The sequence below is a fragment of the Engystomops pustulosus genome, chromosome 9, assembly GCF_040894005.1.
Source record: "Engystomops pustulosus chromosome 9, aEngPut4.maternal, whole genome shotgun sequence".
NCBI lineage: Eukaryota > Metazoa > Chordata > Amphibia > Anura > Leptodactylidae > Engystomops > Engystomops pustulosus.
In genome coordinates, this window is record NC_092419.1 from 108,431,792 (window position 1) to 108,459,692 (window position 27,901).

Sequence of the window (27,901 nt, forward strand, 5' to 3'; positions counted from 1 at the left end):
CATAGGGGGCAGTATTATAGTAGTTATATTCTTGTACATAGGGGGCAGTATTATAGTAGTTATATTCTTGTACATAGGGGGCAGTATTATAGTAGTTATATTCCTGTACATAGGGGGCAGTATTATAGTAGTTATATTCCTGTACATAGGGGGCAGTATTATAGTAGTTATATTCTTGTACATAGGGGGCAGTATTATAGTAGCTATATTCTTGTACATAGGGGGCAGTATTATAGTAGTTATAATCTTGTACATAAGGGGCAGTATTATAGTAGTTATATTCTTGTACATAGGGGGCAGTATTATAGTAGTTATATTCCTGTACATAGGGGGCAGTATTATAGTAGTTATATTCCTGTACATAGGGGCAGTATTATAGTAGTTATATTCTTGTACATAGGGGGCAGTATTATAGTAGTTATATTCCTGTACATAGGGGGCAGTAGTATAGTAGTTATATTCTTGTACATAGGGAGCAGTATTATAGTAGTTATATTCTTGTACATAGGAGGCAGTACTATAGTAGTTATATTCTTGTACATAGGGGGCAGTATTATAGTAGTTATATTCCTGTACATAGGGAGCAGTATTATAGTAGTTATATTCTTGTACATAGGAGGCAGTACTATAGTAGTTATATTCTTGTACATAGGGGGCAGTATTATAGTAGTTATATTCCTGTACATAGGGGGCAGTATTATAGTAGTTATATTCCTGTACATAGGGGCAGTATTATAGTAGTTATATTCTTGTACATAGGGGGCAGTATTATAGTAGTTATATTCCTGTACATAGGGGGCAGTATTATAGTAGTTATATTCCTGTACATAGGGGGCAGTATTATAGTAGTTATATTCTTGTACATAGGAGGCAGTATTATAGTAGTTATATTCTTGTACATAGGAGGCAGTATTATAGTAGTTATATTCTTGTACATAGGGGGCAGTATTATAGTAGTTATATTCCTGTACATAGGGGGCAGTATTATAGTAGTTATATTCCTGTACATAGGGGCAGTATTATAGTAGTTATATTCCTGTACATAGGGGGCAGTATTATAGTAGTTATATTCTTGTACATAGGAGGCAGTACTATAGTAGTTATATTCTTGTACATAGGGAGCAGTATTATAGTAGTTATATTCCTGTACATAGGGGGCAGTATTATAGTAGTTATATTCCTGTACATAGGGGATAGTATTATAGTAGTTGTATCCCTGTACATAGGGGGCAGTATTATAGTAGTTATACATTTGGGGAAAGGATAGGATATGACGTATTCTGATTATTCCTTTAGTCATTATGTAGATCAATAAAAGTGCAGTATGAATACAATGTGAAGAGTGGGTGTTATGGATCAGTAACTATATATAATGGGTCGGTATCGCCATTTTATGATGTGTCAGCGTGGTATCGGAAAGGTAACGTGTGATTGCGGCACCTGAAATATCTCTCCCTGCTCCACAATGTTGTCTATGTGTCTTGTGGTTGCCTCTCCCATCAGCTGGTTGTAGTGACACTATGCAGCTTATATGGTATGTGGAGAATCTGTCGCAGATGTCACCAGCGCTGGGAGTCCCTTGATGTCAGTACGAAAGCAAGTGACGTACTCAGGAACGGGACATACATAATGTACTAAATATGGAATAATAGAGACGTATACTGATAACTAGTCTGTGTTTATCACCCTGGATGTATAAAGACAAGAGAGAGGTGGATATTTAGGGCCCCCAGTGTAGTACATGTTATCCAGTGTCTCGCCATACACCTGTTTTGTCTCTTATAATCTGCTAGTGATAATTAGCCAAGAAAATTTCAGATATTTATTTCCAACCTAATGGACAGTTATGAAGCTAATGTTGAGGGGTAGTGGCCCCTGTGCATGGATAGTACAATGTACCAGTATGTAACACCCTGTGGTCAGTGCTGTGTCCTCTGTGCTGCTGTATAGGGATAGGACATCTCTGGTACAATGTATCAGTATGTAGCACCCTGTGGCCAGTGCTGTGTCCTCTGTGCTGCTGTATAGGGATAGGACACGACATCTCTGGTACAATGTACCAGTATGTAACACCCTGTGGTCAGTGCTGTGTCCTCTGTGCTGCTGTATAGGGATAGGACAGGACATCTCTGGTACAATGTATCAGTATGTAGCACCCTGTGGTCAGTGCTGTGTCCTCTGTGCTGCTGTATAGGGATAGGACATCTCTGGTACAATGTATCAGTATGTAGCACCCTGTGGCCAGTGCTGTGTCCTCTGTGCTGCTGTATAGGGATAGGATAGGACATCTCTGGTACAATGTACCAGTATGTAACACCCTGTGGTCAGTGCTGTGTCCTCTGTGCTGCTGTATAGGGATAGGACATCTCTGGTACAATGTATCAGTATGTAGCACCCTGTGGTCAGTGCTGTGTCCTCTGTGCTGCTGTATAGGGATAGGACAGGACATCTCTGGTACAATGTATCAGTATGTAACACCCTGTGGCCAGTGCTGTGTCCTCTGTGCTGCTGTATAGGGATAGGACATCTCTGGTACAATGTATCAGTATGTAACACCCTGTGGTCAGTGCTGTGTCCTCTGTGCTGCTGTATAGGGATAGGACATCTCTGGTACAATGTATCAGTATGTAGCACCCTGTGGTCAGTGCTGTGTCCTCTGTGCTGCTGTATAGGGATAGGACAGGACATCTCTGGTACAATGTATCAGTATGTAACACCCTGTGGCCAGTGCTGTGTCCTCTGTGCTGCTGTATAGGGATAGGACATCTCTGGTACAATGTATCAGTATGTAACACCCTGTGGTCAGTGCTGTGTCCTCTGTGCTGCTGTATAGGGATAGGACATCTCTGGTACAATGTATCAGTATGTAGCACCCTGTGGTCAGTGCTGTGTCCTCTGTGCTGCTGTATAGGGATAGGACAGGACATCTCTGGTACAATGTATCAGTATGTAGCACCCTGTGGTCAGTGCTGTGTCCTCTGTGCTGCTGTATAGGGATAGGACAGGACATCTCTGGTACAATGTATCAGTATGTAGCACCCTGTGGTCAGTGCTGTGCTCTCTGTGCTGCTGTATAGGGATAGGACATCTCTGGTACAATGTATCAGTATGTAGCACCCTGTGGTTAGTGCTGTGTCCTCTGTGCTGCTGTATAGGGATAGGACAGGACATCTCTGGTACAATGTATCAGTATGTAGCACCCTGTGGTCAGTGCTGTGTCCTCTGTGCTGCTGTATAGGGATAGGACAGGACATCTCTGGTACAATGTATCAGTATGTAGCACCCTGTGGTCAGTGCTGTGTCCTCTGTGCTGCTGTATAGGGATAGGACATCTCTGGTACAATGTATCAGTATGTAGCACCCTGTGGTTAGTGCTGTGTCCTCTGTGCTGCTGTATAGGGATAGGACATCTCTGGTACAATGTATCAGTATGTAGCACCCTGTGGTCAGTGCTGTGTCCTCTGTGCTGCTGTATAGGGACAGGACATCTCTGGTACAATGTATCAGTATGTAGCACCCTGTGGTCAGTGCTGTGTCCTCTGTGCTGCTGTATAGGGATAGGACAGGACATCTCTGGTACAATGTATCAGTATGTAACACCCTGTGGCCAGTGCTGTGTCCTCTGTGCTGCTGTATAGGGATAGGACATCTCTGGTACAATGTATCAGTATGTAACACCCTGTGGTCAGTGCTGTGTCCTCTGTGCTGCTGTATAGGGATAGGACATCTCTGGTACAATGTATCAGTATGTAGCACCCTGTGGTCAGTGCTGTGTCCTCTGTGCTGCTGTATAGGGATAGGACATCTCTGGTACAATGTATCAGTATGTAGCACCCTGTGGTCAGTGCTGTGTCCTCTGTGCTGCTGTATAGGAATAGGACAGGACATCTCTGGTACAATGTATCAGTATGTAGCACCCTGTGGCCAGTGCTGTGTCCTCTGTGCTGCTGTATAGGGATAGGACAGGACATCTCTGGTACAATGTATCAGTATGTAGCACCCTGTGGTCAGTGCTGTGTCCTCTGTGCTCTCTGTGCTGCTGTATAGGGATAGAATAGGACATCTCTGGTACAATGTATCAGTATGTAGCACCCTGTGGTCAGTGCTGTGTCCTCTGTGCTGCTGTATAGGGATAGAATAGGACATCTCTGGTACAATGTATCAGTATGTAGCACCCTGTGGTCAGTGCTGTGTCCTCTGTGCTGCTGTATAGGGATAGGACAGGACATCTCTGGTACAATGTATCAGTATGTAACACCCTGTGGTTAGTGCTGTGTCCTCTGTGCTGCTGTATAGGGATAGGACAGGACATCTCTGGTACAATGTATCAGTATGTAGCACCCTGTGGTCAGTGCTGTGTCCTCTGTGCTGCTGTATAGGGATAGGACAGGACATCTCTGGTACAATGTATCAGTATGTAGCACCCTGTGGTCAGTGCTGTGTCCTCTGTGCTCTCTGTGCTGCTGTATAGGGATAGAATAGGACATCTCTGGTACAATGTATCAGTATGTAGCACCCTGTGGTCAGTGCTGTGTCCTCTGTGCTGCTGTATAGGGATAGAATAGGACATCTCTGGTACAATGTATCAGTATGTAGCACCCTGTGGTCAGTGCTGTGTCCTCTGTGCTGCTGTATAGGGATAGGACAGGACATCTCTGGTACAATGTATCAGTATGTAACACCCTGTGGTTAGTGCTGTGTCCTCTGTGCTGCTGTATAGGGATAGGACAGGACATCTCTGGTACAATGTATCAGTATGTAGCACCCTGTGGCCAGTGCTGTGTCCTCTGTGCTGCTGTATAGGGATAGGACATCTCTGGTACAATGTATCAGTATGTAGCACCCTGTGGTCAGTGCTGTGTCCTCTGTGCTGCTGTATAGGGATAGGACAGGACATCTCTGGTACAATGTATCAGTATGTAGCACCCTGTGGTCAGTGCTGTGTCCTCTGTGCTGCTGTATAGGGATAGGACATCTCTGGTACAATGTATCAGTATGTAGCACCCTGTGGTCAGTGCTGTGTCCTCTGTGCTGCTGTATAGGGATAGGACATCTCTGGTACAATGTATCAGTATGTAGCACCCTGTGGTCAGTGCTGTGTCCTCTGTGCTGCTGTATAGGAATAGGACAGGACATCTCTGGTACAATGTATCAGTATGTAGCACCCTGTGGCCAGTGCTGTGTCCTCTGTGCTGCTGTATAGGGATAGGACAGGACATCTCTGGTACAATGTATCAGTATGTAGCACCCTGTGGTCAGTGCTGTGTCCTCTGTGCTCTCTGTGCTGCTGTATAGGGATAGAATAGGACATCTCTGGTACAATGTATCAGTATGTAGCACCCTGTGGTCAGTGCTGTGTCCTCTGTGCTGCTGTATAGGGATAGAATAGGACATCTCTGGTACAATGTATCAGTATGTAGCACCCTGTGGTCAGTGCTGTGTCCTCTGTGCTGCTGTATAGGGATAGGACAGGACATCTCTGGTACAATGTATCAGTATGTAACACCCTGTGGTTAGTGCTGTGTCCTCTGTGCTGCTGTATAGGGATAGGACAGGACATCTCTGGTACAATGTATCAGTATGTAGCACCCTGTGGTCAGTGCTGTGTCCTCTGTGCTGCTGTATAGGGATAGGACAGGACATCTCTGGTACAATGTATCAGTATGTAGCACCCTGTGGTCAGTGCTGTGTCCTCTGTGCTCTCTGTGCTGCTGTATAGGGATAGAATAGGACATCTCTGGTACAATGTATCAGTATGTAGCACCCTGTGGTCAGTGCTGTGTCCTCTGTGCTGCTGTATAGGGATAGAATAGGACATCTCTGGTACAATGTATCAGTATGTAGCACCCTGTGGTCAGTGCTGTGTCCTCTGTGCTGCTGTATAGGGATAGGACAGGACATCTCTGGTACAATGTATCAGTATGTAACACCCTGTGGTTAGTGCTGTGTCCTCTGTGCTGCTGTATAGGGATAGGACAGGACATCTCTGGTACAATGTATCAGTATGTAGCACCCTGTGGCCAGTGCTGTGTCCTCTGTGCTGCTGTATAGGGATAGGACAGGACATCTCTGGTACAATGTATCAGTATGTAGCACCCTGTGGTCAGTGCTGTGTCCTCTGTGCTGCTGTATAGGGATAGGACAGGACATCTCTGGTACAATGTATCAGTATGTAGCACCCTGTGGTCAGTGCTGTGTTCTCTGTGCTCTCTGTGCTGCTGTATAGGGATAGGACATCTCTGGTACAATGTATCAGTATGTAGCACCCTGTGGTCAGTGCTGTGTCCTCTGTGCTGCTGTATAGGGATAGGACATCTCTGGTACAATGTATCAGTATTTAACACCCTGTTGTTAGTGCTGTGTCCTCTGTGCTGCTGTATAGGGATAGGACATCTCTGGTACAATGTATCAGTATGTAGCACCCTGTGGTCAGTGCTGTGTCCTCTGTGCTGCTGTATAGGGATAGAATAGGACATCTCTGGTACAATGTCAGTATGTAGCACCCTGTGGTCAGTGCTGTGTCCTCTGTGCTGCTGTATAGGGATAGAATAGGACATCTCTGGTACAATGTATCAGTATGTAGCACCCTGTGGTCAGTGCTGTGTCCTCTGTGCTGCTGTATAGGGATAGGACAGGACATCTCTGGTACAATGTATCAGTATGTAACACCCTGTGGCCAGTGCTGTGTCCTCTGTGCTGCTGTATAGGGATAGGACATCTCTGGTACAATGTATCAGTATGTAGCACCCTGTGGTCAGTGCTGTGTCCTCTGTGCTGCTGTATAGGGATAGGACAGGACATCTCTGGTACAATGTATCAGTATGTAGCACCCTGTGGCCAGTGCTGTGTCCTCTGTGCTGCTGTATAGGGATAGGACAGGACATCTCTGGTACAATGTATCAGTATGTAGCACCCTGTGGTCAGTGCTGTGTCCTCTGTGCTGCTGTATAGGGATAGAATAGGACATCTCTGGTACAATGTATCAGTATGTAGCACCCTGTGGTCAGTGCTGTGTCCTCTGTGCTGCTGTATAGGGATAGAATAGGACATCTCTGGTACAATGTATCAGTATGTAGCACCCTGTGGCCAGTGCTGTGTCCTCTGTGCTGCTGTATAGGGATAGGACAGGACATCTCTGGTACAATGTATCAGTATGTAACACCCTGTGGCCAGTGCTGTGTCCTCTGTGCTGCTGTATAGGGATAGGACATCTCTGGTACAATGTATCAGTATGTAGCACCCTGTGGTCAGTGCTGTGTCCTCTGTGCTGCTGTATAGGGATAGGACAGGACATCTCTGGTACAATGTATCAGTATGTAGCACCCTGTGGCCAGTGCTGTGTCCTCTGTGCTGCTGTATAGGGATAGGACAGGACATCTCTGGTACAATGTATCAGTATGTAGCACCCTGTGGTCAGTGCTGTGTCCTCTGTGCTGCTGTATAGGGATAGAATAGGACATCTCTGGTACAATGTATCAGTATGTAGCACCCTGTGGCCAGTGCTGTGTCCTCTGTGCTGCTGTATAGGGATAGGACAGGACATCTCTGGTACAATGTACCAGTATGTAGCACCCTGTGGTCAGTGCTGTGTCCTCTGTGCTGCTGTATAGGGATAGGACAGGACATCTCTGGTACAATGTATCAGTATGTAGCACCCTGTGGCCAGTGCTGTGTCCTCTGTGCTGCTGTATAGGGATAGGACAGGACATCTCTGGTACAATGTATCAGTATGTAGCACCCTGTGGTCAGTGCTGTGTCCTCTGTGCTGCTGTATAGGGATAGAATAGGACATCTCTGGTACAATGTATCAGTATGTAGCACCCTGTGGCCAGTGCTGTGTCCTCTGTGCTGCTGTATAGGGATAGAATAGGACATCTCTGGTACAATGTATCAGTATGTAGCACCCTGTGGCCAGTGCTGTGTCCTCTGTGCTGCTGTATAGGGATAGGACAGGACATCTCTGGTACAATGTATCAGTATGTAACACCCTGTGGCCAGTGCTGTGTCCTCTGTGCTCTCTGTGCTGCTGTATAGGGATAGAATAGGACATCTCTGGTACAATGTATCAGTATGTAGCACCCTGTGGTCAGTGCTGTGTCCTCTGTGCTGCTGTATAGGGATAGGACAGGACATCTCTGGTACAATGTATCAGTATGTAGCACCCTGTGGTCAGTGCTGTGTCCTCTGTGCTGCTGTATAGGGATAGGACAGGACATCTCTGGTACAATGTATCAGTATGTAGCACCCTGTGGTCAGTGCTGTGCTCTCTGTGCTGCTGTATAGGGATAGGACATCTCTGGTACAATGTATCAGTATGTAGCACCCTGTGGTTAGTGCTGTGTCCTCTGTGCTGCTGTATAGGGATAGGACAGGACATCTCTGGTACAATGTATCAGTATGTAGCACCCTGTGGCCAGTGCTGTGTCCTCTGTGCTGCTGTATAGGGATAGGACATCTCTGGTACAATGTATCAGTATGTAACACCCTGTGGTTAGTGCTGTGTCCTCTGTGCTGCTGTATAGGGATAGGACAGGACATCTCTGGTACAATGTATCAGTATGTAGCACCCTGTGGTCAGTGCTGTGTCCTCTGTGCTCTCTGTGCTGCTGTATAGGGATAGAATAGGACATCTCTGGTACAATGTATCAGTATGTAGCACCCTGTGGTCAGTGCTGTGTCCTCTGTGCTGCTGTATAGGGATAGGACAGGACATCTCTGGTACAATGTATCAGTATGTAGCACCCTGTGGTCAGTGCTGTGTCCTCTGTGCTGCTGTATAGGGATAGGACATCTCTGGTACAATGTATCAGTATGTAGCACCCTGTGGTCAGTGCTGTGTCCTCTGTGCTGCTGTATAGGGATAGGACATCTCTGGTACAATGTATCAGTATGTAGCACCCTGTGGTTAGTGCTGTGTCCTCTGTGCTGCTGTATAGGGATAGGACATCTCTGGTACAATGTATCAGTATGTAACACCCTGTGGCCAGTGCTGTGTCCTCTGTGCTGCTGTATAGGGATAGAATAGGACATCTCTGGTACAATGTCAGTATGTAGCACCCTGTGGTCAGTGCTGTGTCCTCTGTGCTGCTGTATAGGGATAGGACAGGACATCTCTGGTACAATGTCAGTATGTAGCACCCTGTGGTCAGTGCTGTGTCCTCTGTGCTGCTGTATAGGGATAGGACATCTCTGGTACAATGTATCAGTATGTAGCACCCTGTGGTCAGTGCTGTGTCCTCTGTGCTGCTGTATAGGGATAGGACAGGACATCTCTGGTACAATGTATCAGTATGTAGCACCCTGTGGTCAGTGCTGTGTCCTCTGTGCTGCTGTATAGGGATAGAATAGGACATCTCTGGTACAATGTATCAGTATGTAGCACCCTGTGGTCAGTGCTGTGTCCTCTGTGCTGCTGTATAGGGATAGGACAGGACATCTCTGGTACAATGTATCAGTATGTAGCACCCTGTGGTCAGTGCTGTGTCCTCCGTGCTGCTGTATAGGGATAGGACAGGACATCTCTGGTACAATGTATCAGTATGTAGCACCCTGTGGTCAGTGCTGTGTCCTCTGTGCTGCTGTATAGGGATAGGACAGGACATCTCTGGTACAATGTATCAGTATGTAACACCCTGTGGCCAGTGCTGTGTCCTCTGTGCTGCTGTATAGGGATAGGACATCTCTGGTACAATGTATCAGTATGTAGCACCCTGTGGTCAGTGCTGTGTCCTCTGTGCTGCTGTATAGGGATAGGACATCTCTGGTACAATGTATCAGTATGTAACACCCTGTGGTTAGTGCTGTGTCCTCTGTGCTGCTGTATAGGGATAGGACATCTCTGGTACAATGTATCAGTATGTAACACCCTGTGGTCAGTGCTGTGTCCTCTGTGCTGCTGTATAGGGATAGGACAGGACATCTCTGGTACAATGTATCAGTATGTAGCACCCTGTGGTTAGTGCTGTGTCCTCTGTGCTGCTGTATAGGGATAGGACATCTCTGGTACAATGTATCAGTATGTAGCACCCTGTGGTCAGTGCTGTGTCCTCTGTGCTGCTTTATAGGGATAGAATAGGACATCTCTGGTACAATGTATCAGTATGTAGCACCCTGTGGTCAGTGCTGTGTCCTCTGTGCTGCTGTATAGGGATAGGACAGGACATCTCTGGTACAATGTATCAGTATGTAGCACCCTGTGGTTAGTGCTGTGTCCTCTGTGCTGCTGTATAGGGATAGGACATCTCTGGTACAATGTATCAGTATGTAGCACCCTGTGGTCAGTGCTGTGTCCTCTGTGCTGCTTTATAGGGATAGAATAGGACATCTCTGGTACAATGTACCAGTATGTAGCACCCTGTGGTCAGTGCTGTGTCCTCTGTGCTGCTGTATAGGGATAGGACAGGACATCTCTGGTACAATGTATCAGTATGTAGCACCCTGTGGTCAGTGCTGTGTCCTCTGTGCTGCTGTATAGGGATAGGACAGGACATCTCTGGTACAATGTATCAGTATGTAGCACCCTGTGGCCAGTGCTGTGTCCTCTGTGCTGCTGGTAGTCCTGGTGACTGATGTGTAGGTATTTTCCTCAGCTCCAGGGCTGGGAGATGTTTATTTGGTTGTCAGGCTGAGTGTTTCCATGTGCGCCTCACACCCTGTGGATTTTGGCTCATGACTCATGAGGACACGTGGACACGGAGGAATCCTGAAAATGTTCATTCTTTGAGGCCTCATTGCATGTGCTGGAGCCGGAGTAACAGGAGCGGCAGCTACTACTGGAGCCGGGTGTCCATACAATGTATCCGCCAGGAGTTATACACCGGCAGAGCATGAGTAGCAAGAGATCAGCCTGTTATACCCTCCTCCTGTACTTCATACCCACATTTCAACCTGATATCACATTTTTGGTGCACATCACCCATAGCGAGTAATGCTTCACCGATTTCCAACCAGTTATCATCTCTTTCAGCAAAATGTTTAGTATTTAAACCAAATTAAAGGAAACCATAAATACTGAAGCCAGTGTAATGTATTGTACCTGGAGAGATGTGTAATCACACACTGCTGTGCTCTGGGCTCTCTGCAGCCAGTGTAATGTATTGTACCTGGAGAGATGTGTAATCACACACTGCTGTGCTCTGGGCTCTCTGCAGCCAGTGTAATGTATTGTACCTGGAGAGATGTGTAATCACACACTGCTGTGCTCTGTGCTCTCTGCAGCCAGTGTTATGTACAGTTCCTGGAGAGATGTGTAATCAGACCTCACACTGCTGTGCTCTGTGCTCTCTGCAGCCAGTGTTATGTATTGTCCCTGGAGAGATGTGTAATCAGACCTCACACTGCTGTGCTCTGTGCTCTCTGCAGCCAGTGTCATGTATTATCCCTGGAGAGATGTGTAATCACACCTCACACTGCTGTGCTCTGTGCTCTCTGCAGCCAGTGTTATGTATTGTCCCTGGAGAGATGTGTAATCAGACCTCACACTGCTGTGCTCTGTGCTCTCTGCAGCCAGTGTTATGTATTATCCCTGGAGAGATGTGTAATCACACCTCACACTGCTGTCCTCTGTGCTCTGTGCAGCCAGTGTTATGTATTGTCCCTGGAGAGATGTGTAATCCTCCTTCACACTGCTGTTCTCTGTGCTCTCTGCAGCCAGTGTAATGTATTGTCCCTGGAGAGATGTGTAATAAGACCTCACACTGCTGTGCTCTGTGCTCTGTGCAGCCAGTGTTATGTATTGTCCCTGGAGAGATGTGTAATCATACCTCACACTGTTGTGCTCTGTGCTCTCTGCCGCCAGTGTTATGTATTTTCCCTGTTGAGATGTGTAATCAGACCTCACACTACTGTGCTCTGTGCTCTCTGCACCCAGTGTTATGTATTGTCCCTGGAGAGATGTGTAATCAGACCTCACACTGCTGTGCTCTGTTCTGTCTGGAGCTAATGTTATGTAATGTTCCTGGAGAGATGTGTAATCAGACCTCACACTGCTGTGCTCTCTGCAGCCAGTGTTATGTATTGTCATTGGAGAGATGTGTAATCAGACCTCAGAGAGCACAGAGCACAGCAGTGTGAGGGCTGATTACACATCTCTCCAGGGACAATACATAACACTGGCTGCAGAGAGCACAGGCACAGCAGTGTGAGGTATGATTACACATCTCTCCAGGGACACTACATAACACTGGCTGCAGAGAGCACAGAGCACAGCAGTGTGAGGTCTGATTACACATCTCTCCAGGGATAATACATAACACCTACTGCAGAGAGCACAGAGCATAGCAGTGTGAGGTCTGATTACACATCTCTCCAGGGACAGTACATAACACTGGCTGCAGAGAGCACAGAGCACAGCAGTGTGAGGTATAATTACACATCTCTCCAGGGACAGTACATAGCACTGGCTGCAGAGAGCACAGAGCACAGCAGTGTGAGGTCTGATTACACATCTCTCCAGGCACAGTACATAACACTGGCTGCAGAGAGCACAGAGCACAGCAGTGTGAGGTCTGATTACACATCTCTCCAGGGACAATACATAACACTGGCTGCAGAGAGCACAGAGCACAGCAGTGTGAGGTCTGATTACACATCTCTCCAGGGACAGTACATAACACTGGCTGCAGAGAGCACAGAGCACAGCAGTGTGAGGTCTGATTACACATCTCTCCAGGGATAATACATAACACTGGATACAGAGAGCACAGAGCACAGCAGTGTGAGGTATGATTACACATCTCTCCAGGGACAATACATAACACTGGCTGCAGAGAGCACAGAGCACAGCAGTGTGAGGTCTGATTACACATCTCTCCAGGGACAATACATAACACTGGATGCAGAGTGCACAGAGCACAGCAGTGTGAGGTCTGATTACACATCTCTCCAGAGGCGATACATAACACTGGCTGCAGAGAGCACAGAGCACAGCAGTGTGAGGTCTGATTACACATCTCTCCAGGGACAATACATAACACTGGATGCAGAGTGCACAGAGCACAGCAGTGTGAGGTCTGATTACACATCTCTCCAGGGACAGTACATAACACTGGCTGCAGAGAGCACAGAGCACAGCAGTGTGAGGTATGATTACACATCTCTCCAGGTACAATACATAACACTGTCTGCAGAGAGCACAGAGCACAGAAGTGTGAGGTCTGATTACACATCTCTCCAGGGACAGTACATAACACTGGCTGCAGTCTGTAGGATGTAGTCGGATTTCTCCCTATAAGGATGTTCTATAGGCAGAGTGTAACTAGTATAATGTGTATTCAGCGATAGGAGGCGACACTGAGGACATATGGAGGCATTGGTAGGAGAGACAATCCGGGTGCAGTCTGGGACTATATTCCATCTGCGGAGCGTTATCTGTTTCTGATAAGTCATGAGGTTATTCTCTCTCTTACCTGGAGAATAATCTCTGTCATGTGATGGTTGCTATGGTTACACCACTGTCCATGTTTGCTCCATTGTTTTTGTACAATCTATTGTTTCTATGAAGATGGTCAATGAGATGTGCGCAGTACAGTGAATGTCCCTGTGATGGAGAACTACAAGTCCCAGCACCTCCAGTACACCTGGTCTTATACCCGTGCACCACCAGCAGATCTTAAACACATGGTACATGCAGCGGCTCCGCCATGTAGTGCACCGCCAGCAGATCTTATACACATGGTACATGCAGCGCTCCGCCATGTAGTGCACCGCCAGCAGATCTTATACACATGGTACATGCAGCGGCTCCGCCATGTAGTGCACCACCAGCAGATCTTATACACATGGTACATGCAGCGGCTCCGCCATGTAGTGCACCGCCAGCAGATCTTATACACATGGTACATGCAGCGCTCCGCCATGTAGTGCACCACCAGCAGATCTTATACACATGGTACATGCAGCGGCTCCGCCATGTAGTGCACCACCAGCAGATCTTATACACATGGTACATGCAGCGGCTTTGCCATGTAGTGCACCACCAGCAGATCTTATACACATGGTACATGCAGCGCTCCGCCATGTAGTGCACCGCCAGCAGATCTTATACACATGGTACATGCAGCGGCTCCGCCATGTAGTGCACCGCCAGCAGATCTTATACACATGGTACATGCAGCGCTCCGCCATGTAGTGCACCACCGGCAGATCCTATACACATGGTACATGCAGCGGCTCCGCCATGTAGTGCACCACCAGCAGATCCTATACACATGGTACATGCAGCGGCTCCGCCATGTAGTGCACCACCAGCAGATCCTATACACATGGTACATGCAGCGCTCCGCCATGTAGTGCACCGCCAGCAGATCTTATACACATGGTACATGCAGCGCTCCGCCATGTAGTGCACCACCGGCAGATCCTATACACATGGTACATGCAGCGGCTCCGCCATGTAGTGCACCGCCAGCAGATCTTATGCACATGGTACATGCAGCGGCTCCGCCATGTAGTGCACCACCAGCAGATCTTATACACATGGTACATGCAGCGGCTCCGCCATGTAGTGCACCACCAGCAGATCTTATACACATGGTACATGCAGCGGCTCCGCCATGTAGTGCACCACCAGCAGATCTTATACACATGGTACATGCAGCGGCTCCGCCATGTAGTGCACCACCAGCAGATCCTATACACATGGTACATGCAGCGGCTCCGCCATGTAGTGCACCACCAGCAGATCTTATACACATGGTACATGCAGCGGCTCCGCCATGTAGTGCACCGCCAGCAGATCTTATACACATGGTACATGCAGTTGCTCCGCCATGTAGTGCACCACCAACAGATCTTAAACACATGGTACATGCAACGGCTCCGCCATGTAGTGCACCACCAGCAGATCTTATACACATGGTACATGCAGTTGCTCCGCCATGTAGTGCACCACCAGCAGATCTTATACACATGGTACATGCAGCGGCTCCGCCATGTAGTGCACCACCAGCAGATCTTATACACATGGTACATGCAGCGGCTTTGCCATGTAGTGCACCACCAGCAGATCTTATACACATGGTACATGCAGCGGCTCCGCCATGTAGTGCACCACCAGCAGATCTTATACACATGGTACATGCAGCGGCTCCGCCATGTAGTGCACCACCAGCAGATCTTATACACCTGGTACATGCAGCGCTCCGCCATGTAGTGCACCACCAGCAGATCCTATACACATGGTACATGCAGCGGCTCCGCCATGTAGTGCACCACCAGCAGATCTTATACACATGGTACATGCAGCGGCTTTGCCATGTAGTGCACCACCAGCAGATCTTATACACATGGTACATGCAGCGGCTCCGCCATGTAGTGCACCACCAGCAGATCTTATACACATGGTACATGCAGCGCTCCGCCATGTAGTGCACCACCAGCAGATCTTATACACATGGTACATGCAGCGGCTTTGCCATGTAGTGCACCACCAGCAGATCTTATACACATGGTACATGCAGCGGCTCCGCCATGTAGTGCACCACCAGCAGATCTTATACACATGGTACATGCAGCGGCTCCGCCATGTAGTGCACCACCAGCAGATCTTATACACCTGGTACATGCAGCGCTCCGCCATGTAGTGCACCACCAGCAGATCCTATACACATGGTACATGCAGCGGCTCCGCCATGTAGTGCACCACCAGCAGATCTTATACACATGGTACATGCAGCGGCTCCGCCATGTAGTGCACCACCAGCAGATCTTATACACATGGTACATGCAGCGGCTCCGCCATGTAGTGCACCACCGGCAGATCTTATACACATGGTACATGCAGCGGCTCCGCCATGTAGTGCACCACCGGCAGATCTTATACACATGGTACATGCAGCGGCTCCGCCATGTAGTGCACCACCAGCAGATCTTATACACATGGTACATGCAGCGGCTCCGCCATGTAGTGCACCACCAGCAGATCTTATACACATGGTACATGCAGCATGCCCCGGGTTTTTAGCGCACACGATCGTTTTGTGGCGCATCGGTGCCGGCTTGCATGCAACACAAATCGGACAATGGCAGAATTTAAAAAGCAAATTGTGTTGCAAGATCAAGCACTCGCATGCATCGGGAAGAAGGAGGTGAACTCCGACGGATCTCTGCGGGGGAAGCGACACATTCCGGAAATTGGACGCACGATCTTCGTGAATCGTAGCAGACCCGAATGCTTGTCGGACATCCTGGATCGGTGGCGTCAACGGGATGGGTAAGTAAATGTGCCCCACGCAATGTTAACGCAAAGTATAAATCCAGCTTACACATGTTTCTTTTGGCTTGAAAATGGCGACTGGTAACATCACACGTGTAAACAATGCAAAACACTTGGCGCTGGTTACTGATGGAACACGTTGCAGCACATATGCGATTGATCCCTGCCCCTCCCCGTTCCGTTTAACTCGCATTTCTGAATATAAATCAACCAGAAGGTGTGATTGCGGCCTGAGGGTGGTGCCACACCTGGCGTTTTTGGTCCGTTTTTAAGCATGCGTTTTTGTCTGTTTTTCCCAATTATCTTAATAGATAAACAGGTTGTAAGCCGCCAAACACATGGTAAACGGTCCAAAAACGCTACGTGTGGCATCATCGGGCAACGTTTGACTTGCATTTTAAAGCGCAATTCAAAGGCTGCGCGGAGGGATTTCACCTCATCACAAAAGCCATTACACCAAATCACAAAACGCATATTGCAAGTTACTGGACACAAGAGTTTAGGTCTTGACGCATTTACGCTTGAATAGCGGTTCACAAACGCAGCGTGTGAACTTGGCCTTGGCATTCGGAAGACACAACTAGAACTGGAAACCAATGGAAATGTTCTTCTCTATGTTAACGTTCCGTGTTCTGTAATGGTCTGTACATGGTGCTCCTGCCATCCGCACCCCAAGGAATATCATCTCTTGTTATCCAGGCATTGCCATCTTATCCTTCATAATGCATTAACCCCCTGCAGCCCACAGGCAGAGCTGCAATGCAGTGCAGCCAGCGGTGAGGTGACTCAGCTGCTGTGGATGCAGAGGGGGACACATCAGTATGGCCTCCAGAAGCTGCTGCGGGCGGAGGGGCTGATCCGTGCCTGCAGAATACAGATGAGCGTGTCGTAGCTCGCAGGGTGGGGTGTGGGAATCACAGCTTTTCATGCCTTGGAGGTAGAAGGAAATCTTGACGTAAAGCCTCACACCTCCCAGATCCCAGCAGAAGCCGAGGATCACCTGTTACTATTCAGTGAGGGGCCATGTCTGAGCGGCTGGGGTAATCGCAGACCTGAGGATGGAGCAGAAGCCGGCGTTCACCCTACACAAAGCCCTGCTGCAGCCCGTCAGGATGTGCATGCTGGATATGCCCCTGCTGGTGGACCCCGAAGTGAGTGACCCCTGGGATGTGGCCCTCTGCCAGGGATGGGTGGGCAGTGCTGTGATTCATTGCCTGGGGATTGTATCTGTATAGGACTATGGGCCATATGGTGATGGGGGCTATTAGTTGGTGCCCTCTAGCTTGTGCCTTAAATACTATATTGCCGATATTTATTAACTGTGTATTCAGTAATGATACACTATCGCATATATTCATGTGGTTATAGATGATATTGTGGGGTTTTTGCTTTGCCTTGCTGCCTTGGAACAGGCCTTAATCCACAGGTGAAACCCGTAGCACTATCTGCTGCTGTATGGGGATAACTACCCGCAGCAGTATCTGTCGCCGTATGGGGATTAATACCTGCAGCAGTAGCTGACACCGTATGGGGATAACTACCCGCAGCAGTAGCTGACGCCGTATGGGGATAACTACCCGCAGCAGTAGCTGACGCCGTATGGGGATAACTACCCGCAGCAGTAGCTGACGCCGTATGGGGATAACTACCCGCAGCAGTATCTGCCATCGTATGGGGATTCATACCCCCAGAGGTAGCTGACATTGTTACCCGCAGCAGTAGCTGCCGCCGTATGGGGACTAATACCCGCAGCGCAAGTCGTGTTGATTTACATATTTCATTTGTGGATTACTTTTGAGTTGCTACCAGAGATCGCAGTGGATTATTCGTTGCATTTACTGCCAGCCTGACCCTAAAGTCGTGTTCACACAATGCATCTTCATTGCAACATGTGTTTTGCCACTGCATCATGTGAACATGGCCTAAATGGGGTCTGAGTTTACAAAGTAGAAATGTATAACGAGTGATTGGTAATGTAGAGCATCTTGTAGGTTTGTCAGAATCTGGAGAATCTCTCGTGTTTGTGCCCCTGGTTATAGCCCTGGAGACCTCTGCTAAAAGCCAATACAGAGAAGTCCTTTATGATAACTGGCAGCCCCTTGTTATGCTACAATTTGTCACATGTCGCCTCAGGAAAAGCAGCATGTAATGTGACCCTATTTCTTCAATGTTGTTCTGGGGATCCTGAGGCCCATCATGTGCTCCGGCGCGGTCTGCCCCATCATGTGCTCCGGCGCGGTCTGCCCCATCATGTGCTCCGGCGCGGTCTGCCCCATCATGTGCTCCGGCGCGGTCTGCCCCATCATGTGCTCCGGCGCGGTCTGCCCCATCATGTGCTCCGGCGCGGTCTGCCCCATCATGTGCTCCGGCGCGGTCTGCCCCATCATCTCCTCCGGCGCGGTCTGCCCCATCATCTCCTCCGGCGCGGTCTGCCTCATCATCTCCTCCGGCGCGGTCTGCCCCATCATCTCCTCCCCAATGGACCTGATCCATTATTGTATTGAGTCTAAGAACCTGAAGAACATCCCCTTTAACTTCTAAACACCAGGCCTGGGCTGCAATTAAAATGAATAGTTACTCATCTGTAGTGGGGATATCCTGGGATGATCACCCCCATCATGCGTCCTCTAGGCTCTGGCTAGCACAGGCTGCCGGGGTAACATAACATAAGGCCGAGCATTGTGCACATAGCCGAGCAGCGGCGTCATATGGCGGCTCCTCCTCTCACTCTCTGCCTTTTACACATCACAACATTGCAGCTTCATTCAGACGCCATCCGAAAACATCTGGTGAATCACACGGGGAGCAGATCCATGGAGACGCACTTTCAGTTTTGCTCTGTTTGCAAACATTGACATTCTTAGGAAATCCACCATACAGTCCTGTGTACCTGTATATACATTGTCTATAGTTGTTTGTACTGTTTAGGAATCATTTTTAATATGGGAAATCTCTGACTGTATCTACCAGCAATGTGGGGTCTGGCTCTATCATACAGGGGGGATGGTCCCTGATCATACTCTGCTATCCCCCAGCAGTATGTCTGGGTTGGGTGGTCTTTTCTATCTTTGGTGTTGGCCGCTGTGTAGTTACGGCTTCTCCAGTTACAGATGTGAATTGTATTTCCCAGCTGGTGCCTGAGCCCCTTGACTATGTGATGGTGGGGTCGCCCTATTGGCAGGGTGTGGGGTGTTATAAGGACACGTCCTGCCGCTCTGGGTATAAAACCTGGACAGATCCCTCAATGCTCCTACATCATGTAGATAGTTGTGTAGTATTGGATGTGCATGCTGGAGGCCTCTCTGTCAGTGAACGAAACCCTTGTGTTTACATCTACATGCGGGAACGTCGTCTGACCTGATACTTGTTACTGATGCGGGTTCGTTACAAGTGGATCCAGTCCGGTCAGTCGTCTGTTTATAAACATAAGCTTGGAATTGGATCCGTTTTACCTGATACATTGTAACAATCGGAACAGTTTCCTTGTGTTATGTCAACCAGAGGTGACATCTGTACCTGGTCTCCCATCCATAATGTATTGTTTATAGGACTGGGGTCTCTGTATAGGGGAGAGGCTCCTTAAGGCTCATGTAACTCTGTATCCCTTATAGTGATGCCCCTGTAACCAATCCCCAGCTATGAGAAGTATTGGATATGTGTAGTGAATCGTCCAGAATTCTTGAAAATGATACAGAATGTAATCACAATGGTTTTTTACAAAGTTTCTGAACTTTCCTTGGCTCTCCCTGTCCCGACTCGTTTCCATGCTTTCATTTTACCCATACAATGTATTTTAGGAAATCCCTCGTCTCCTATCACTTGAGTCGGCCGCTTTTGGCCTTTGACTCACTTGTGCTGTATCCGTGCCAGCAGCTAACCTGGCATTAAGTAGGCGGCTCTAGCCGTAAGTAAATAACTGGGGAGCGAGAAGGTGGCGGAGGAATGTTCTTTCCTTACAATCAGAGGATTTATCTTGTAGTAGAAGGAAATGCCTTAAAGAGCAGGTGAAAAGCAGCTCCCAGGTATGAACCTGCCACGAGAGAAGCCCATGACGCTCTGGAGGGACAACCTGTACCTTAACTACCTGGCCAAAATCTTGGAGTCCTTCTGCCTGCAGGTACCGCTGCCCGGCATGGTAAGCTGATGTTGTCTCTTATGACCTATGGGCTTGGCGCAGTATTACACGAGATGTGGTCAGGGGTGCACACATTACCCCCTGCGCCTGGGTGCGCAGGGACCCCATTCTTGCTCACCCCATGCCATTACAAGTGTGTACAGAGGCTAACGCTGTCTGTGTCCTAATTAATATCATCACCCTTGAGGTTTTAACTTCTGCTGTAATTTCCAGGTAATCTGTGACTACACTCGCGGTGACAGTCTGTAGTAATGTTAGTGACGTGTGGGGGGAGAAGGCATTGAGAGTAGTCATATTACATGAGAAAAAGAATTTACTAACAGACATAACATGGGGAAGGGGCAATAGTTCTACAGCCAGTGTTCAATGCTCTGTGCTCTCTGCAGTATGTATTGTCCCTGGAGAGATGTGTAATCAGACCTCACACTGCTGTGCTCTGTGCTCTCTGCAGTATGTATTGTCCCTGGAGAGTTGTGTAATCAGACCTCACACTGCTGTGCTCTGTGCTCTCTGCAGTATGTATTGTCCCTGGAGAGATGTGTAATCAGACCTCACACTGCTGTGCTCTGTGCTCTCTGCAGTATGTATTGTCCCTGGAGAGATGTGTAATCAGACCTCACACTGCTGTGCTCTGTGCTCTCTGCAGCCAGTGTTATGTATTGTCCCTGGAGAGATGTGTAATCATACCTCACACTGCTGTGCTCTGTGCTCTCTGCAGCCAGTGTTATGTATTGTCCCTGGAGAGATGTGTAATCATACCTCACACTGCTGTGCTCTGTGCTCTCTGCAGCCAGTGTTATGTATGGTCCCTGGAGAGAGGTGTAATCAGACCTCACACTGCTGTGCTCTGTGCTCTCTGCAGCCAGTGTTATGTATTGTCCCTGGAGAGATGTGTAATCAGACCTCACACTGCTGTGCACTGTGCTCTCTGCAGCAAGTGTTATGTATGGTCCCTGGAGAGATGTGTAATCAGACCTCACACTGCTGTGCTTTATGCAGTCAGTGTTATGTATTGTCCCTGGAGAGATGTGTAATCAGACCTCACACTGCTGTGCACTGTGCTCTCTGCAGCCAGTGTTATGTATGGTCCCTGGAGAGATGTGTAATCAGACCTCACACTGCTGTGCTCTGTGCTCTCTGCAGCCAGTGTTATGTATTGTCCCTGGAGAGATGTGTAATCAGACCTCACACTGCTGTGCTCTGTGCTCTCTGCAGCCAGTGTTATGTATTGTCCCTGGAGAGATGTGTAATCAGACCTCACACTGCTGTGCCCTGTGCTCTCTGCAGCCAGTGTTATGTATTGTCCCTGGAGAGATGTGTAATCATACCTCACACTGCTGTGATCTGTGCTCTCTGCAGCCAGTGTTATGTATTGTCCCTGGAGAGATGTGTAATCAGACCTCACACTGCTGTGCTCTATGCAGTCAGTGTTATGTATTGTCCCTGGAGAGATGTGTAATCAGACCTCACACTGCTGTGCTCTGTGCTCTCTGCAGTCAGTGTTCAGTATTGTCCCTGGAGAGATGTGTAATCAGCCCTCACACTGCAGTGCTCTGTGCTCTCTGCAGCCAGTGTTATGTATTGTCCCTGGAGAGATGTGTAATCAGACCTCACACTGCTGTGCTCTGTGCTCTCTGCAGCCAGTGTTATGTATTGTCCCTGGAGAGATATATAATCAGACCTCACACTGCTGTGCTCTGTGCTCTCTGCAGCCAGTGTTATGTATTGTCCCTGGAGAGATGTGTAATCAGACCTCACCCTGCTGTGCTCTGTGCTCTCTGCAGCCAGTGTTATGTATTGTCCCTGGAGAGATATATAATCAGACCTCACACTGCTGTGCACTGTGCAGCCAGTGTTCAGTATTGTCCCTGCAGAGTAGGGTAATTATACCTCACACTGCTGTGCTCTGTGCTCTCTGCAGTCAGGTAGGTAGGTATTGTCTCTGGAGAGATGAATGCACAGAGCAAAGAGCACAGCAGTGTCGGGGAGGGGCTGCTGCTGTGTAACAGCAGGACCTCTGCCCCACTCGCTATCTCCCCGGCCTTGGTAATGTATAGGTAGAAATGATATAAATGATGAAATAATACAATTCCCCGCGTGTGACACGTATCAGTATGCGGAGGAGCGGCGGCCGCGCACATTCACACAACGTACGGAGAAATCACAAGAAAATTCTTTGGAAATGAAAAATTTCTTTTGCAATTTCCAGAACGCTTCTCCTGAGTCATGTGCCTCTTCCTGCACCTCGTGTTCCCAGGAACCGCACGAGGCTTCACAGGACGCCAGACAATGGTGAATGAGCGGCGCCGGTTCCTGGTAGTCACGTGGCTTGGCCCAGGTGCTGCGGACACTTGTGTGGTATCAGCACTACCTCAGCGCCGGGCAGGGCTTGTGAAATCCTCAGAACAACGCGTGGTTCATTCTAGTTTTGTTTTTTCGGAAATCGAAAACTCTCATTTTTTTCCAGAAAGTTTTGTCGAAATGAAATTCCCTAGTTAACTGTTTGCTGCCTGGGTTCCTGCCTTAGAAGTTCATATGATGCAGCAGCAATTGTCTGAGCTACTGTACATGCATATAATGCAAAGACCTGACGGATGGTACATGCATATAATGCAAAGACCTGACGGATGGTGCATGCATATAATGCAATGACCTGACGGATGGCGCATGCATATAATGCAATGACCTGACGGATGGTACATGCATATAATGCAATGACCTGACGGATGGTACATGCATATAATGTAATGACCTGACGGATGGTACATGCATATAATGCAATGACCTGACGGATGGCGCATGCATATAATGCAATGACCTGACGGATGGTACATGCATATAATGCAATGACCTGACGGATGGCGCATGCATATAATGCAATGACCTGACGGATGGCGCATGCATATAATGCAATGACCTGACGGATGGTACATGCATATAATGCAATGACCTGACGGATGGTACATGCATATAATGCAATGACCTGACGGATGGTACATGCATATAATGCAATGACCTGACGGATGGCGCATGCATATAATGCAATGACCTGACGGATGGTACATGCATATAATGCAATGACCTGACGGATGGCGCATGCATATAACGCAATGACCTGACGGATGGTACATGCATATAATGTAATGACCTAACGGATGGTACATGCATATAATGTAATGACCTAACGGATGGCGCATGCATATAACGCAATGACCTGACGGATGGTGCATGCATATAATGTAATGACCTAACGGATGGTACATGCATATGCCGCAGTGACCTGCCGGATGGTACATGCATATAATGCAATTACCTGACAGATGGTACATGCATATAATGCAATGACCTGATGGATAGTACATGCATATGCAGCTGCAGCAATGACCTGACGGATGGTACATGCATATGCCGCAATAACCTGACGGATGGTACATGCATATGCCGCAATAACCTGACGGATGGTACATGCATATGCCGCAATAACCTGACGAATGGTACATGCATATGCCGCAATAACCTGACGGATGGTACATGCATATGCCGCAATAACCTGACGAATGGTACATGCATATGCCACAATGACCTGACGGATGGTACATGCATATGCTGCTGCAGCAATGACCTTACAGATGGTACATGCATATAATGTAATGACCTAACGGATGGTACATGCATATGCCGCAGTGACCTGCCGGATGGTACATGCATATAATGCAATTACCTGACAGATGGTACATGCATATAATGCAATGACCTGATGGATAGTACATGCATATGCAGCTGCAGCAATGACCTGACGGATGGTACATGCATATGCCGCAATAACCTGACGGATGGTACATGCATATGCCGCAATAACCTGACGGATGGTACATGCATATGCCGCAATAACCTGACGAATGGTACATGCATATGCCGCAATAACCTGACGGATGGTACATGCATATGCCGCAATAACCTGACGAATGGTACATGCATATGCCACAATGACCTGACGGATGGTACATGCATATGCTGCTGCAGCAATGACCTTACAGATGGTACATGCATATGCCGCAATGACCTGACGGATGGTACATGCATATGCTGCTGCAGCAATGACCTTACAGATGGTACATGCATATGCCGCAATGACCTGACGGATGGTACATGCATATAATGCAATGACCTTACGGATGGTACATGCATATAATGCAATGACCTGACAGATGGTACATGCATATGCTGTTGCAGTAATGACCTGACGGATGGTACATGCATATGCCGCAATGACCTGACGGATGGAACATGCATATGCCGCATTGACCTGACGGATGGAACATGCATATGCCGCATTGACCTGACAAATGGTACATGCATATGCTGCTGCAGCAATGACCTGACGGATAGTACATGCATATGCCGTTGCAGTAATGACCTGATGGATGGTACATGCATATGCCGCTGCAGCAATGACCTGACGGATGGTACATGCATATGTCGCAATGACCTGACGGATAGTACATGCATATGCCGCTGCAGCAATGACCTGACGGATGGTACATGCATATGCCGTTGCAGTAATGACCTGATGGATGGTACATGCATATGCCGCTGCAGCAATGACCTGACGGATGGTACATGCATATGCCGTTGCAGTAATGACCTGACGGATGGTACATGCATATGCCGTTGCAGTAATGACCTGACGGATGGTACATGCATATGTCGCAATGACCTGCCGGATGGTACATGCATATAATGCAATTACCTGACAGATGGTACATGCATATAATGCAATGACCTGATGGATAGTACATGCATATGCAGCTGCAGCAATGACCTGACGGATGGTACATGCATATGCCGCAATAACCTGACGGATGGTACATGCATATGCCGCAATAACCTGACGGATGGTACATGCATATGCCGCAATAACCTGACGAATGGTACATGCATATGCCGCAATAACCTGACGGATGGTACATGCATATGCCGCAATAACCTGACGAATGGTACATGCATATGCCACAATGACCTGACGGATGGTACATGCATATGCTGCTGCAGCAATGACCTTACAGATGGTACATGCATATAATGTAATGACCTAACGGATGGTACATGCATATGCCGCAGTGACCTGCCGGATGGTACATGCATATAATGCAATTACCTGACAGATGGTACATGCATATAATGCAATGACCTGATGGATAGTACATGCATATGCAGCTGCAGCAATGACCTGACGGATGGTACATGCATATGCCGCAATAACCTGACGGATGGTACATGCATATGCCGCAATAACCTGACGGATGGTACATGCATATGCCGCAATAACCTGACGAATGGTACATGCATATGCCGCAATAACCTGACGGATGGTACATGCATATGCCGCAATAACCTGACGAATGGTACATGCATATGCCACAATGACCTGACGGATGGTACATGCATATGCTGCTGCAGCAATGACCTTACAGATGGTACATGCATATGCCGCAATGACCTGACGGATGGTACATGCATATGCTGCTGCAGCAATGACCTTACAGATGGTACATGCATATGCCGCAATGACCTGACGGATGGTACATGCATATAATGCAATGACCTTACGGATGGTACATGCATATAATGCAATGACCTGACAGATGGTACATGCATATGCTGTTGCAGTAATGACCTGACGGATGGTACATGCATATGCCGCAATGACCTGACGGATGGAACATGCATATGCCGCATTGACCTGACGGATGGAACATGCATATGCCGCATTGACCTGACAAATGGTACATGCATATGCTGCTGCAGCAATGACCTGACGGATAGTACATGCATATGCCGTTGCAGTAATGACCTGATGGATGGTACATGCATATGCCGCTGCAGCAATGACCTGACGGATGGTACATGCATATGTCGCAATGACCTGACGGATAGTACATGCATATGCCGCTGCAGCAATGACCTGACGGATGGTACATGCATATGCCGTTGCAGTAATGACCTGATGGATGGTACATGCATATGCCGCTGCAGCAATGACCTGACGGATGGTACATGCATATGCCGTTGCAGTAATGACCTGACGGATGGTACATGCATATGCCGTTGCAGTAATGACCTGACGGATGGTACATGCATATGTCGCAATGACCTGACAGATGGTACATGCATATGCCGTTGCAGCAATGACCTGACGGATGGTACATGCATATGCCGTTGCAGTAATGACCTGACGGATGGTACATGCATATGCCGTTGCAGTAATGACCTGATGTACAATACATGCATATGCCGTTGCAGTAATGACCTGATGGATGTACATGCATATGCCGTTGCAGTAATGACCTGACGGATGGTACATGCATATGCCGCAATAACCTGACGGATGGTACATGCATATGCCACAATGACCTGACGGATGGTACATGCATATAATGTAATGACCTGACGGATGGTACATGCATATGCTGCTGCAGCAATGACCTTACAGATAGTACATGCATATGCCGCAATGACCTGACGGATGGTACATGCATATGCTGCTGCAGCAATGACCTTACAGATGGTACATGCATATGCCGCAATGACCTGACGGATGGTACATGCATATGCTGCTGCAGCAATGACCTTACAGATGGTACATGCATATGCCGCAATGACCTGACGGATGGTACATGCATATAATGCAATGACCTGACGGATGGAACATGCATATAATGCAATGACCTGACAGATGGTACATGCATATGCTGTTGCAGTAATGACCTGACGGATGGTACATGCATATGCCGCAATGACCTGACGGATGGAACATGCATATGCCGCATTGACCTGACGGATGGAACATGCATATGCCGCATTGACCTGACAAATGGTACATGCATATGCTGCTGCAGCAATGACCTGACGGATAGTACATGCATATGCCGTTGCAGTAATGACCTGATGGATGGTACATGCATATGCCGCTGCAGTAATGACCTGATGGATGGTACATGCATATGCCGCTGCAGCAATGACCTGACGGATGGTACATGCATATGTCGCAATGACCTGACGGATAGTACATGCATATGCCGCTGCAGCAATGACCTGACGGATGGTACATGCATATGCCGCAATGACCTGACGGATAGTACATGCATATGCCGCTGCAGCAATGACCTGACGGATAGTACATGCATATGCCGCTGCAGCAATGACCTGACGGATGGTACATGCATATGTCGCAATGACCTGACGGATAGTACATGCATATGCCGCTGCAGCAATGACCTGACGGATGGTACATGCATATGCCGTTACAGTAATGACCTGATGGATGGTACATGCATATGCCGCTGCAGCAATGACCTGACGGATGGTACATGCATATGCCGTTGCAGTAATGACCTGACGGATGGTACATGCATATGCCGTTGCAGTAATGACCTGACGGATGGTACATGCATATGCCGTTGCAGTAATGACCTGACGGATGGTACATGCATATGCCGTTGCAGTAATGACCTGACGGATGGTACATGCATATGTCGCAATGACCTGACGGA

At 48.1% G+C, this 27,901-nt stretch overlaps 1 protein-coding gene across 3 annotated transcripts in view; it reads left to right on the top strand.

Annotated features, from left to right (window-relative positions):
* The window catches only part of RALGDS (ral guanine nucleotide dissociation stimulator), a 124,419-nt gene that overhangs the window by 29,565 nt on the left and 66,953 nt on the right, over positions 1 to 27,901 (top strand). The window contains exon 1 of one of the 3 annotated variants that reach the window (XM_072125510.1): positions 17,078 to 17,364. The exons of 1 other annotated variant lie outside the window; for it this stretch is intronic. In XM_072125510.1, the coding sequence (XP_071981611.1) occupies positions 17,272 to 17,364 (93 nt within the window). In that variant the 5' untranslated portion in view covers positions 17,078 to 17,271. Of the gene's footprint in view, positions 1 to 17,077; positions 17,365 to 20,184; positions 20,349 to 27,901 lie in introns of those variants that run through there. One more of the 3 variants, XM_072125509.1, reaches the window with a different exon arrangement.